The following is a 14,267-nucleotide window of genomic DNA, read 5'->3' on the forward strand; positions in this document are numbered from 1 at the left end:
CTCTCCAAATGGCTTTTGACTGACCATATTACAAGTCTGATCTTGAGCAGATTGGATGCTCCTTGTATACTTTTGAGATACAAGCATCCAGGTATCTTTAGTTGCTGAAGTAATCAAACCCCAAACTAATACATTAAATTGATTGTAACTGAACAACTATGGACTGTAATTGACTCTTGGTTTATTTCTGGACTTGAAATAGCACCAAGTCCTCCTTGCTATTACAAAATTGAAGTGCAAAGGGATGCCTAACTAAAAATTCTCCTTCCTGGTCTCACAGCATGTTGAGCTACCACAGCTCTTCCCAAAACTGATCTTTCACAGTTACAAGGAGGACATTAATCTTACTGCACTAGGTCTTAAAGCCACCACCACTTTCTAGATATTTTCATAATATCAAACTGAAATCTTAAGTACTACCATTCTGAAGGCGTACCTAAGCACAGGCAGTTACTGCCTGCTGCTTGGTTCTTGTCCTTTCAAACAGCAGATTGTGTAAATATCTATTACTGTAATACATGAAGCTTAAAGGATATTTGTCAGGATCTCCTGGCTTACATGCACATTCTTGTAATATTTTCAGTCTTGCTGCAGGAGGGTGGAACCTTGCTGAAGAGGCTACTGAAAGGTTCCTTACTGCTCTTCCGGCCTTTGGGCTCTTAATGCATAGCATGCACCAAAAGAGTTGCAGTAACATCAGTGGAAGCTTTAGGCTTATGAAGAGATTTACTCATACAAGCTGCTTCTCACATTGAGAGTACAGCCTCTCCAAGCTGTGTGTGTTTTGTGGCTTGTCTTTTGAAGGCCCTTTATTTGAATTGACTAATACAGCTTTTTCCACAATCAGTGATGGAAAGCACTTTTTACCTTACACCTCTAATCTGCTTTATCAATGACTTTACAATACAGTTGTGTGCCACTTACGGTAAGGATCAATTCCAAAACTGACTCAAATGTGAATGTCATTCCTGTCTGAATTCCTGTCAAACTGTCATTAGTACCTATATGCTTCTGCTGCATTGGTAGTACTGAAATAATGGCAGCTTAGTAAAAAACAGCTAGCTCTTGCATGCAGTAAAATGCTGCGAAGAACGCGTGCTGTGCTTTGAAGGTTGAGCTTCCATGGGATTTGCATCTGCTTTTACCATCCTAACCAGGGTAGCATGAACCTGCATGCCAGCTAAGTTTTAATGATTCAGAAATGAAGTACTAATGGATGGGTTGATAGTATTTATTTCTGGTTACCTATTTAATCCTCAAAGGCATGTGGAGTTTCTAGTGTGGTGTAGAATGAGTCCATGCAATACATGAACCTGTACCTTCATTAAAGACATTTGTCTGATTAGCATTAGCATGTGTAGAACCTTAGCATTTAATGTTTTATTTCCGCAGCAAAATGAGGATCCTAGCTGTTCTATCCTATAATGGGGACAAAGAGATGATCATCTAAAAGCACTTCTCAGTCCCAGGTGAAAGACTTTATCTTCTGCAATATCTGGAACTTGGAATTCACATCTCCCATCTGACCTCTTTTTGTAAGAAGCACTGTCCACAATGTGAAGTTTTCTACCTTCCAATACTTGTCCCTGGATTCATTGATGTTAAGAGCAGTAGAATGCAAGCTCCATGTGAAGTAATTTCTACTTTAACACAAGTATCTGTTTTTTATGATCTGTTGGAACAAAGGAGGGTAAACAGTTTACAAAGCTTCTAAATGTATGCCCCAAAAGGATGCTAAATACTTGAAAATGAGCATGAGGCTGCCTCAGCTTTCCCAGCATTCTGGTGTGGTGATTCTTCAAAGAATTTGTCAAGCCTGAGTGGGAAACTACACAGGCCAGATGACACCAGTTTGTACCTTGAGCAAGTCTGCTTTTGTCTGAGGTAAAACACTTTCCTGAAGGGTGCGGAGTGTCTGAACTGTTTCCTACTTGCATCCTGATGCTGAAATGTATGAAACTGGTGTAGATCACTTGCTAGGGAGCTTCCTGGAGCAAAAATGCTTTAAAAGCAAGTTGTAAAAACAGTCTGTTAGTGAATGTACAGTTTCTGTGCTCTAGCACTTGGAAATCTACCAGTTTCAGTGAGTACTCCTAGATACAGTATATAACAGCATAGCTGTTTAAACCTTAACTTGGACAGATGTATCCTGTAAATGTGAAGAAGGCATCTCATTCCAAGAGGAGGTACTGTGAACTGCAGTGTTAGTGCTCTGTTTGAATGGTTCCAACAAACCAGCTTTCTAAGGGCCTAGGGAAAAAAGTTAAACTCAAAACTAGAAAGCACCAACCATAGTAAAGGATGGATCAAATGTCTGCTCTGAGTCCTTGTGTACTAAAACCGTGCAGTCTGCAGTACTGATTTGTGTATGTCTAATGGGGCAGTTGGGGGGGTACTGCCTCTTGGCCAGTATGTGATTTACTGTAACTCTGATAGTTCTGTAGTCCATGACCTACAACCCTAAAACTAGGCAGTCAGTTTCTGGGGTCACTGCATTCAATTATTCTTAGCTTCTCCATTGATATGCTTCCTTGGTGGCTCTGTGGTGAAGAAAGGGCCTTCTTGAGCCACATTGAAGAGCATGGGGGGAGAGGAGAAGCTGAGATTGCAGATTTCTCTAAATATTGGAACACTTGACTGCCTGGTACCATGCCAAAGTATTCAGTTCTGAATTTAAGACCTATTCTATGTGAGGATGCAGTTTGTTAAGGTGAGACTTCCTTTCCAGAAGTTTAAACTCAAGTTACTTAAACTCTGGTTTTGAAACACCCAAAACTCAATGCTGGTTTAATACCTGCATTTTTAGCAGAGCTGAATTCTTTTGTACCTTATGGTCCACACAAATAGCTACTTCTATAACCTCGCTATATTTATCTTTTTCTTAAACTTTTCTAACTTATATACATGAAAAATACCTTTATTGAAGCAGCCTTGGACTTGAGTATTTGCAGAATAAGACAATAAAGTTCTGTTTGTTCACTGATCTTATTTGAGTGGCTTGAATGACTTTGTGGCGATAAAACCTGTGAGCTTAAAGAAGCTTTCTTGAAGACTGAAAAAAAAAAAAAGTCTTGGGAAATGCTGTGCTGCCCAGTTTATCCTTCAGTTGTTCAAGTAAAGCTCAACTGCAATAAACTTCAGAGGAATCTTCAGTATTTCAAATAGTGAAAGATGGTATTGAGCAACAGCTACCAAAGATTTGAACTACTGTACAAGTGTTGACAGGAAATAGCAGTAGTAAAGGATTTTGTCTGGTAACAACATCAATGGTCTAGGAAATAAGATCTACTTATTTACTCAACTAGGCAACTTGGAGTACAGTTTATAAAACTTGTTCTTAGCATACAATGCTAAAAGTGTATGTAGCAATGAGTCAAGTCTTTGTGCAATGGATCTGTTGTGCCAGTTTTCCTGGTAGCAAACCTTAAAGCAGGTTGGCTTCCTATGGTATCTTTATGGATTATGACAAAGCACGTAAGTGTAGCTCTCTTGACTTGCTTCCACCTTACTACTTTTCCAATAGCTACTTCTGTTAAACAAAACACTTACTGCAGCAGAGCAGGGCAAGCTGTCTACTCTAAGTGTACATTTGTGTGTGTGTGTATGTAATTTTTTTCCTCTAGGGAATTCTGGTGAGATGGAGAGATTTCAGTGTCTCCTTTGTTGCCTGTTATAGAAAGGTATGACTGCTGTTCCCCTTTATTGAAAAGGTCTCACCAAAGTAGTTGTGAATCTTAAATGCTTAGACCTTTGAGGTTGTCCAGATTTCTGCTCTACTAACTACTAGGTACTTGCCCATGAATTTGGAAAAGCATTGGTGACTTTTCTTCTTTACATGAGGCAGTCCAAATTCTGAGATAATGTGCTGTAAGCAGCAGGCTCTATCCAAAGCCACAAAGAATAACATCCTTACTTCTCTTGTGGCCACTCTGCAGGCCCAGGCTAAAGATGAGAAAAAAGAGAAAGGCATAGTTTTGATAACAAGTTAGGGACTATTTATGCCACTTCCATTGAAGAGTTACGGCACCTGTGATACATGTGAAATTCTTTCCTCTCTAGCAACTGCTGTTTCAATTGGACCTCTGAAACCAGTAGAACTTGCAACTCTGGAGCTGGATTCAAGCCAGTTTGCCCACAAAGAATTCAGTTCCCTTCTCATCACACTGTCTTGTACAGAGAGCAACTGGCTGGAAGAGTATGCTGAGTTTTTTGGGTGATTACTACATCTATGTTTACTAAAAGCAGAAGATGGCTAACAGAAAACCAAATTAATTCTATATTCACTTTGATAGTACTTAGGATGCTTGAGTCTGTTCCTCATTTTGGTACCCCATTTTCGATGTATCTGTAGTTAAATGTCTTTCCCTCTGCACCTAATATTTTTTTTTTCTCCTCCAGCCCCTTCAAATAAATATAAAAAATAGAAGGGTACTGACTTCTCATTTGTTCTCAGTAGGCCTGAGTGATACTCACCTATTGTATCTCCATGGAGTTCTATACAGACCTCATAGAGCTAGAACAGTTTGTACTTAGTTCAAAGAAATTTCTCTTATCTACCTGCTGGAAGAAAAATTTAATAGACATTATCAGTGCTATTAAAATCTCTAGGGACAGAGAAAGATTATTAAAGTTCCAGTGTCAGATGTCATAAACCCGATAACTTGGCATTGTTTTCTTCACCCCCAACTGATCTATTTAGCAAAAGTGATGTCTGGCTCAAAACTAAATGCCAGAATTACAGGAATAAAAACAGCAACAACTGTTCTTATCCCACAGAAATATTTATTCAGTTTGGTCAGTAAATTGTAGGAATTTTCAATGCTGAGAACTTGTACTTAGTACAACAACATCTTAATATTGATAACAACCATTTTGCCTTTTGTCAACATACAGTGTGAAACATGGATTAACTTGCTCACAATAAATTACAGTGCAATAGATGAAAAGAGCTCAATGCTATCAGTAACTTAGGAACTGGGTACAGTTAGCTTCACTTACAGAAGTTTTAAAAATGGTTTTCAAAAATAAAATCATTGCAGCCAAATATATATTAAAAAACCCAAATCCACATACAGTGAGAGCAAGGAAATGCATTTTTTGGAGCAACAGTGAGCTACCAGTAAACACTTCATACAGTGATCTTCAAGGCACAAAGCAAAAAAACTAGGTAGGGGTTTTTTTGCAGGTTGATGAGTCAGGGCAGGTGAACTTTTTTTTTAATATAAAATAAATACATTTTAAAAAGACACATACAAAAGTCAGTAAGTCAGTCAAATAGCAAGGCTTTCACAGAATGCCACACTGACAGAACATTTGTGAATCCATTTCAGTCATGAAATCACATTCACAGCTTGAATGACACAATCACTGAGGCAAGGGAACCATCACTTCAACATAATTAATGGGGAAGAAACCAGACTCTCCATTTAACATCCCCTCATACCAATTCTCATCAATCTGATTGGTCAAAGTTATGATGTCCCCTTCCTTGAAACCAAGCTCGCCTTCGTTTTCTGGCTCAAAGTCATAGAGAGCTTGGCAGCACGGCTGATCCATGTGCATTGAAGAACCTGCCCCCAGTGACAGAAAAAACAACAGATTAATACAGAGCTTTACAGCATCCCAACAGCCACCAAGTATAAAACAATGGGTCAATGGGACAGCCTTGCTCTCGTGATTTCCCCCCATTTCCATTGCTTTCCCCTATTAACACCTGGTCCTTCTACATATATAAAAAAATAGTACTAGTGATAATTAGTTTAAAGCATAATTCTATCCTTTAAACTCAGATGCTACTTTATTTTCAGTCCTAGTCATTTATCTCAAACTCATAGCTGGAATAATCACAGTTACCAACATTGGTGTGGTGTCCTTGGAGCAGTGGCTAAAGGAACAGGAAGGGCAAGGGCTGAGGAAGTAGAGTTGTCACTGGGAGAAGTGACAGGTAATCATTTAAACAAACTGCACTGCAGCATATTGCTACTTGTGGGAACACCTACGGGAGGGCAGCCACTCCTGCAGACACTCACTTTATTGCCCTGCTATAAAGATCTTCATTTCAGGCTACTCTTTTAAAATACTAATGGCACCATATGCGAACATAATAGTAAGTACATATATTTACAGGAAAAATAAGTAAACAAAAATCAAACTACAAAACTGAATCACCAGTAGCAAGGGAAGATAACCCTGTATATGTATCACCTTGGAAAAAAGATAGCCTCATGAAGGGGTGCTAACTGTCTTACATCTGTGCTCTGGATACGTATGTAATGTATTCATTCATTATTATTTGTGAACAGTAACTTGCTGTAATAAAATGTAATCTATGTTCAAATTACAATGCTTAGCTGTGTGGCTAAGCAGGTTCAGCTGAAGTTCAGCCATAATGGATTTTAAAAACATGCACAGCATATCTAAGCCAGTCTGGTAATTTGAAATATATTTACAAAAGAAGAATAGGAGAAATATTTCCTGCTGCTGTCATGTAAACAGTAGTAAAGCACATTATAGCATGATAAATCTAGAACACTCTAGTACTTACATTAAAGCATTAAACCTCTTAAACACCAAGTTATTCAGGTTGCCTTATCTGCAACATTGCAACAGTTCTCAAATATTCTAGTCTGGACTTTCACAGATGTCACCTTGAAGAGTAATTTTTGTCTCAGTAAATCTGTACAGAACTGGTAACACGATGCAGATCCAATAGCCAAGATGTTAAAAATTAATGAAAAAATGCATTTTTATCTGTTACTCCTGGTAATATGTAGGTAATTATTGAAAACTAACTGGGCATTTTCCAGTAAAAGGAATGATTTAGAGTCTCTTAAGTAAAAGCTGAAAACTATTCTGGTGATCAGTAAATGAGAACAGGGGAAAGCACCTTTTTAACTGATAATAATACAATTGGGCGTAACATTTGGCGTTAAAACTGGGAAGTAGGAATGACTTCTCTGTTTTGTGGCTATGTTTTACCTTTTATAACAATAGAGGAGAGCTCTTACTTATAACAATGAAAGAGAGCTGTCAACACAGAGCTCCCCATCAGCAAATCTTCCTAGAATATTGCTGTAACAATGCTGGAGTAGTCCTCTGCCTCTGAAGGGCAGTGGGGAGTGACAAACCAGATTATAGATAGTCTAATAAAATGATACAGGTGAAAGTTTGGTTCAGGATACCAGAACAGTCTAAGCTTAAAAAAAAAATAAATGAAAAAATTACAGAGAGAGAGAGAGACAGAGAGAGACAGAGAGAGCTATCTCTCTCTCTCTCTGTGTGTGTATATATGCGCCGTATTTTCCCACCAAAAAAAGCTGGCTGTGTTCAAAGATAGCTGAGTTATTTGCAGTCTTTGCCAAGGCTGGAGTGGTACCAGCTCACTGGAACTGTCAGCAGCAGAAAGCAGCATTCTGAATAACTGACAAAACTCTTTGCTTTCACCAGCTTCGCCAATGAGGCTAACTTATTACTGCAGGCTAGTTAATTTCTGAGAGTAAGATACCTGATATGTGATCACATTTGGTGCATTTCAAGCTCCAAAGAACTGAAAATAAATAAGTGTCAGTACGAAAAGACTCTTTAGTAACCATCACAGTCAGTACAACCAGTTTCACTCCAGGCTGTAGGATCAGTTAAAGTGTTCATTAGAATCAGGCAGCTGCTGCTACTGTACAATCCAATGAGACAAAGGTAATGGGGGCAGCACTGCCTGACAGTCTGCAACACAAACTGCTTAACATCACAGGATTGGTGACACGATTCCAGACTTTTCATGTCTATGAAATACTTGCACATCCTTTCCTGTTGCAGAGATTTAAGCTAAGGAAATTACACTCTATTTTTTTCTGCACAGTTTATGTTAATTTGCAACACTATGCACACCTCTAGTTGTGGAGTTAAACTAGCACACTTCACTGTCACATCCAAAGATGATTTGTCATTAATCTCCACACCACTCAAACCCAGACAGCACAAAACCAGATTAAGCAAAATGCAGTTTGTCATGTCTGGCATGTTACAGGATGAAAACAGAATGGCATTTCATGTTGGGGAGTGTGGTTTGTAGGTTTGTTTTCTGCAATGGGAATTACTGCCTGTACCTGCATCTACTCTGTCTTCTATACCATGCTACATTTATATGGTAGCAAAATTGTACTTTAATAATCACAAACTGGAACTTTGCTGTGACAATTAATCCAAGCCGCTCACAGCTGGAGTAAACAGATGTTTATGTTAAATTCTGACACATGGCAACCAGATCCATTTATTTCATATCATAGCCAAACCTGACAGAAGAAGAATGAAAGGTGTGATATAACACAGCACTTAAAGAGAGTTCTAAAATGAGTTAGATGATGCTCATTGCTGCAGCTGACTAATAAAGATAACAGGTAATTAGAACAAAAATCCTGTTATGTGTGCTTAATCAAAGCAACTAAATAATTCACAACATTAACATTAGGATTCTGTGAATCTAGCCCTGCAAATGTGTGCAAGTCATTAGTAGTAAATAATCCCCACGTGTTAGGGACTGAACAAAGGAAAATACTATTTCTGTTCCAAGAAGCTGATGTTTAACTTGAAAAGCTCCAGTGAAACACAGGAAAAGCCATGTCAGCGCTCAGAATTGGAGTGTGTAATTGTGCTGAATGGATCACAGCTCACTTTGAATTGTCCTATTGACTTCCCTGGGTTTGCTGAATACTGAGATGCTACTCACCTTGAGTGACAGTATCAGAGAAATTATAACTCTATAATTTGATTAGGTTAATATGTAAACAGGGGAAATTAATCATGAAAATTCTTGTTTGTGTAGGATGAAGAGGTCAGTTTTATAAATGAAAGAAAAGAGGGTGATCATGAAGCAATCCCCCCTTAAAACATTTACAAGTTTTGCTTAGAGACACCTGATTCAAATTTCTAAAGCACAGACCATAAATCTAACCCATTTCGTGATTCTTATTTTAGACAGGAACAGAAAGGTTTCCCCATTTACAAAAAGGACACATTGACCCCATTGCAGCTCCACAGAAATCCATAGGGATAACTTTTGGGTATGGCCAGGAAAAGAGAATGAACAATGATTTCATTGATGATTGTACCTGCTGTGGAGGTAAGCACAGCATCCATAGCTTCTTCAGGCAAAAGAAAACATGATACGCAGTCTTCCTGATGTTATTAGCAACACTAAACATAGCAACAATTATTACATATAGCCCATTTCTCCTTTCAGAAAAGGAGTGAGTGAAGCAGTAAGTGAAAACCCATCATGACATATGCAAGCAGTTGATGCAGTAGTCCAGGAACAGAATCAATGAATGGAAGTGGCTCACTCCCTTCTTATCTTAATAATCCATGGTCATTTGTTTTTCCAGTTCATTCACTGAATTTCAGCTCACTAAAACTGGACTTTTCTTTAACAAAGTGGGCTGGAAGGAACCTTGAGAAGTCATCTAGTCTGTCTTTCTCCCAGTGACAGGACTGTTTACCATAAATCAATTGCTCCATGACAATGATAAACCCCTGTAATACAGACACACTAGTTTACATAGATTCAGCTTCAGCATTTATTTCTCCACTGTACATGCAAAGCAGAAAAAAACAAAGCCTACCTAACCTGACAAGTAATTTATATAGGCCTAGAAATTTGATGCTGATTTATTAGTAAAGGTTGCTATGTTTTTGCCACTTTCATCCAGATGTGCTGTGGAAATAACTAGGAAGTTAATGATTATTGCAAACATCCCCAGTGCTCCACATGAAATGTGTCCTTGTATCATGTCACAGGAGCCAGTGGTCTGTATTGAGAGGAGTATGCAAAGAAGAGGTTGTCTCCCTGCATTTGACAGAAACACAAAAACTGCTCTTAGCATTTGGGGAGCATGAGGAGCTACACTAACAAACCCTCAAGCAGCTCGAAGCACAAAAGAAACAAATCGAACAGTAAGATCTTGCTGGGTAACTGCTGCAAATCAGCACACAGCTTGGACTGTGTAACAGCTGCACCTTGTAGCAGTGTGCAAGAAAATTAAATACATTAGAAGAAGCATGAAGTTACAGCCCAGGCTTTATTCTTTTACTTCTTTCATTTCTCTCCCAACCTTTACAAAGGAACATGACTGGAGGTAAGTGTGGGGGGAAAAAAATTAAAGAAAAATAATCTTCAGAAGAAGGTCCCAGATACCATGCCAGGTACCTTTGGCTCACTGTTCCCCCTCTATTTTCCTTACAAATAATGTTTATGGGAAAATATGGCTTTTGTATTCTATTTGCTTGGCATATCATTGTCTTTTGGGCTTTTTAACTGGTCTTGTCTCATCATGCACTGTAGCCATTAAGGAGATAGGACATAATAATTTTACTCATGAGAGGAGAAAAAACTATTTCAATGAGTACCATAACCTTCATGATTATTACCATTCACACAACTATCAAGGGCTTTCAGCGGTTCATTTCTTTTATGGAATCAGGGTTGAATCCAAGGAAGAGATCCTACTCCCACATCACTGGGTACCAAAGTACTTCAGATCACAAATGCACACGCTTTGGTGCATACTTTAGGGGACAGTAAAGGAAAATACATTAATAAAATCAATAAATGTGGGAGTCATCTCTCTGAATTTTACATGGCTAATACTAAAGCTCCTGTACTGATCATTTATGGTTTCAGGCTGTGGAGAGAAATTGGAGTCTGGAGATATTCCAGACAGTGATCAAACACACCTACCTTAGGCATCAAATACACCTACCTTAGGCATCTTCCTTTGCACAAAAACAACTGAAGTACCTCTCCCCCTCTCAACTCCTACCCTCAGTGGCAATACAGAGAAATAAAAGGACAAGCAGAATGCCAGACCTAAATTTCAGATGGGTGAGAGACTGCTGAGGGAAACTCTTCTTCATAATTCCATTTCCAAATCTGGGAAACAAATGGAGTCAGATGCACAAATAGTGGCACCCCATGGAACTGTTGTAGAGCTTAAACATTGTACAAGGACTACCTCAAAAAAAAAAAAAAAAATCAGGCAAAATGTCTACAAAAATGTTACTTCTGTTGCTGTAGACTTACCTGATGATTTGATGGAAGAACTATAAGCAATCCCATTGTGCTGCTGATTATCACCCATTTCCAGAGTTGTAGTTATTACAGGCTTTGGCTTAAATTCACGCTTAGGCCGACTAGATGCTATGTTTATTCTGGAACACAGAGAAGAGTGGCAAGAGATTTACCTTACAGAAGAAATACAGAACTTACATTCAGGTTCAGTGCTTGGTTTTGAAAGGTGGGAAAATAACCCTTCTGCTGGTTTTGGGTTCAGGCTTTTTTGGGGATGAGGAGCAGGTTTATTCACTAAAAGCTGCGTAATTCTCATGCAGTATTTGAATTTCAGCAAGTCCTTATTTTATTTAATGCTTTGGTCCTGCTAGCAGAGTCACAATGCTTAACAGACTGAGTCTGAGAAGTGCTGAACATCCACAGCTGCCATTCAAGTTCATCAGAAGTTCCAGTTATGAGCTCTCTGGAAAGCTCAGCTGAAAATGACATACACAGAAACCCAACCAGGACAGAGTCCCAGGGACTGCATCTCACACATTGTCTTTTTGTCAGAGAAAATGGAAAACAACTATTTAGTCAGCACAATGGTCTCAATATCTCTTCCTGTATGTTCATATAGCCCAGCTAAGACCTCCTTGTCTCAGTGGTCTCTCCAGCTGGGATGGTGCAGAGTACTTAGAGACACAGCTAGCCCTGTGGTAATGCTCACAGCCATGTCTACCCTGCTCTCAGAAAACACCCCAACAGTTATCTCAGCTCCGTGACTGTAACATCACTTTGGTGACATTCAGGTCATGTAGGTCACCTGTTCTCTGCTGGTTCTCTGAGTGACATTAATGATAGCAGCATCTTTTTTTCTAGCAGGACAGCACAAAGTATCTGGGCCTTTCCTAAGTGCATTACACCACAGCTGTGTTCCAAGCCAGCTGGCTAGTTCCTTACTCTGCTGCAGAATTTTGTTAAACCCCTTAAACTCAATGAAAGTAGGCCAACTTCTCAGCAAAGCCTCCAAAACACAACTCAAAAGTAAGCAAGTTTAAATAAACCCACAAAAAAAATGGAGGCTGTCCTGATTAACCTCCACAGATGTGAGTGAAAGATTCTGCACACACTCAGACCTTACATTAAAGGCTCACAGCACAGCAAGAAGTTGCCAGGTGGCAACTGTTTAAAGCAATGAAGTCCAGTAAGGCACAGAGCATAGCAAAAGTGCATCTGTGAGATGGTGCTACAAGATCTATTGCCTCAGTGACTTTTCATATTCATGGACCTCAGCTGCAAAAGAGGTTCACAATTTTCTGATGGGCTCAGCCTTACCGGTTTTGCAGCTTGCTCTGTAGATCCTCCAAAATTTCTGTGGATTGTTTATGGTAATCTAGTGCTGCTTCTACAAACACAGCCAACTGGCTAACTTGTTCTACCTGAAATATAGAGAGGAAAATAGCAGTAAGGAGCCTGCACTACATTCAGCTGAAGGATAAGCAAACAGATCACTCAAACCAAACCTGGTATCTCAGAAGCCCTTGATAGCTTGTGGAGGCTAGTGAATAGGAGCATATGAGAATCTATCAAAGAAACTGCCAGCTGGAAAACGAACAGAAGTGAGGTGTAACTTGTAGTTCACTAACTCAGGGCTGGGTCCTTGAGTCATTTCCTTTCACTATGTGTAAATCCCTTCTGTTTCCAACTTTCAAGCCAGCCATCTCTCAACACCGAAACCTGAAACATTTAAAAGGACATGACCCCTTAGCAAGTTAAAGTGGGGCTTTTCTGATCATCAGTGCTGCAAGGCATTACACCGTCACAATTCTTATGACTCAGACCCACGAGTGTTTATTATTAATGTTTACAAACTACACCTCTGAAATAATCTGGACTTACCTCACTAGATGGCAGCATTTATAAACTAATAAATGAAACAATTTATCTGCTTGGATTTAAAAGTATTGGCCAAGCATTCAAAAATATGAATACGGAGGGAGAACGTGAAGGAGAAAGAAAAATCAAAATATTTTTAATCATGAGGTGACAAGTCTTCTCATTCCCCTAACATAAACTGAAAAGTTCAGGCTGTACTTGGGATGGAGCAATAACAGATGTTTATTCATTCTCTTCCTTTTAGACAACAGTAAGAAGACAGACCCCAAGAAGTCTGACATGTTTCCATTCCATGATGATGTCTCCAGATACTGGATCACAAGAAGATATCTGAATAAACTTTCTGCAAATGTTTTATAGACCCCTGACAATTTTGTGCTATACTTTATCTGTTTTCACTTGGTTAAAAATGTTAGAAATTCTGCCTGGATTCCAAGAGAGCCAAACAATGTCACATAGCATACAGAAATGAAATGCACAGAACCAGATCAGCAGCTGATACAATTCCATCACAGTTGGACAACAGTAATGTAAACCAGCTGAGGAAAATGCACCAGATGCCTAAGGTTTGGATGGGATGGTCAGAGAAAATGGATGGACAAGGACAAGTAAGAGCCAGGAGGGATATGGAATTGTGGATCAGAAGAGAGGGAGGGAGAGAGAGAGAGAGAGAAAGAAAGAAAGAGAGAGAGAGAGAGAGAGAGAGAGAGAGAGAGAGAGAGAGAGAGAGAGAGAGACTGGCAAAGAGTCAGAGAAACTTGAGGTACTAAAAGCCACTTAGCAAGAGGAGGCTGGGACTGACTGAGTGGGAAAGGCTGGAAGATGGATCTGATAAGAAGTGCATGCAACAGTGTCTATGTGGGAGGTCTGGAACTAGCTGTGCAAAAACCTGAGAAAGAGATGTGGATCACCACTGAGTCTGGGAAAGGCACCTGGCAAGATAGTTGGGAACCAGAGCTCAGAACAGAGACCGCTGAGCAACAAGACCAAGAGTGACTTTTGGGGAACTATAAAGTATGTGAAGGGAGCAACGGCAGCTAAGATCTCTGCAAGCCTCATGAGACAGTCTGGGGTTAGACAATGAGGTTTAAATGAGAAGTTTGAGAAGGACAGACTGTGTCAGCATAGAAAATGGAAGGGAAGTAGCACAGTTTTCTTTAAACAGAAACAACAGAAAGTGAGTATGGAAAAAACCCTCAGTGGGACATCCAGTTCACCCCCTGCCAATGCCAGTTACACTAGAAAGTAGTAGAACTCATTGGTCTTTAGTGGCTCAGCCAGACCCCTATAATCCATGCACTGTTATATCATTTGTTTGGTGTTCTGATTA

General features: G+C 39.4%; 1 protein-coding gene across 1 annotated transcript in view; it reads right to left on the reverse strand.

Annotated features, from left to right (window-relative positions):
* Window positions 1–4,768: 4,768 nt before the first annotated feature.
* SH3GL3 (SH3 domain containing GRB2 like 3, endophilin A3) overlaps window positions 4,769–14,267 on the reverse strand; it is a 55,674-nt gene continuing 46,175 nt past the window's right edge. Inside the window, exons 7-9 of the mRNA XM_009897285.2 lie at window positions 12,377–12,480; window positions 11,072–11,199; window positions 4,769–5,570 (exon numbers count right to left, since the gene is read on the reverse strand). Coding sequence (XP_009895587.1) covers window positions 5,365–5,570; window positions 11,072–11,199; window positions 12,377–12,480 — 438 coding nt within the window. The 3' untranslated portion in view covers window positions 4,769–5,364. The remainder of the gene's footprint in view (window positions 5,571–11,071; window positions 11,200–12,376; window positions 12,481–14,267) is intronic.

This window comes from Dryobates pubescens, chromosome 17, assembly GCF_014839835.1.
Source record: "Dryobates pubescens isolate bDryPub1 chromosome 17, bDryPub1.pri, whole genome shotgun sequence".
Classification (NCBI taxonomy): Eukaryota; Metazoa; Chordata; class Aves; order Piciformes; family Picidae; genus Dryobates; species Dryobates pubescens.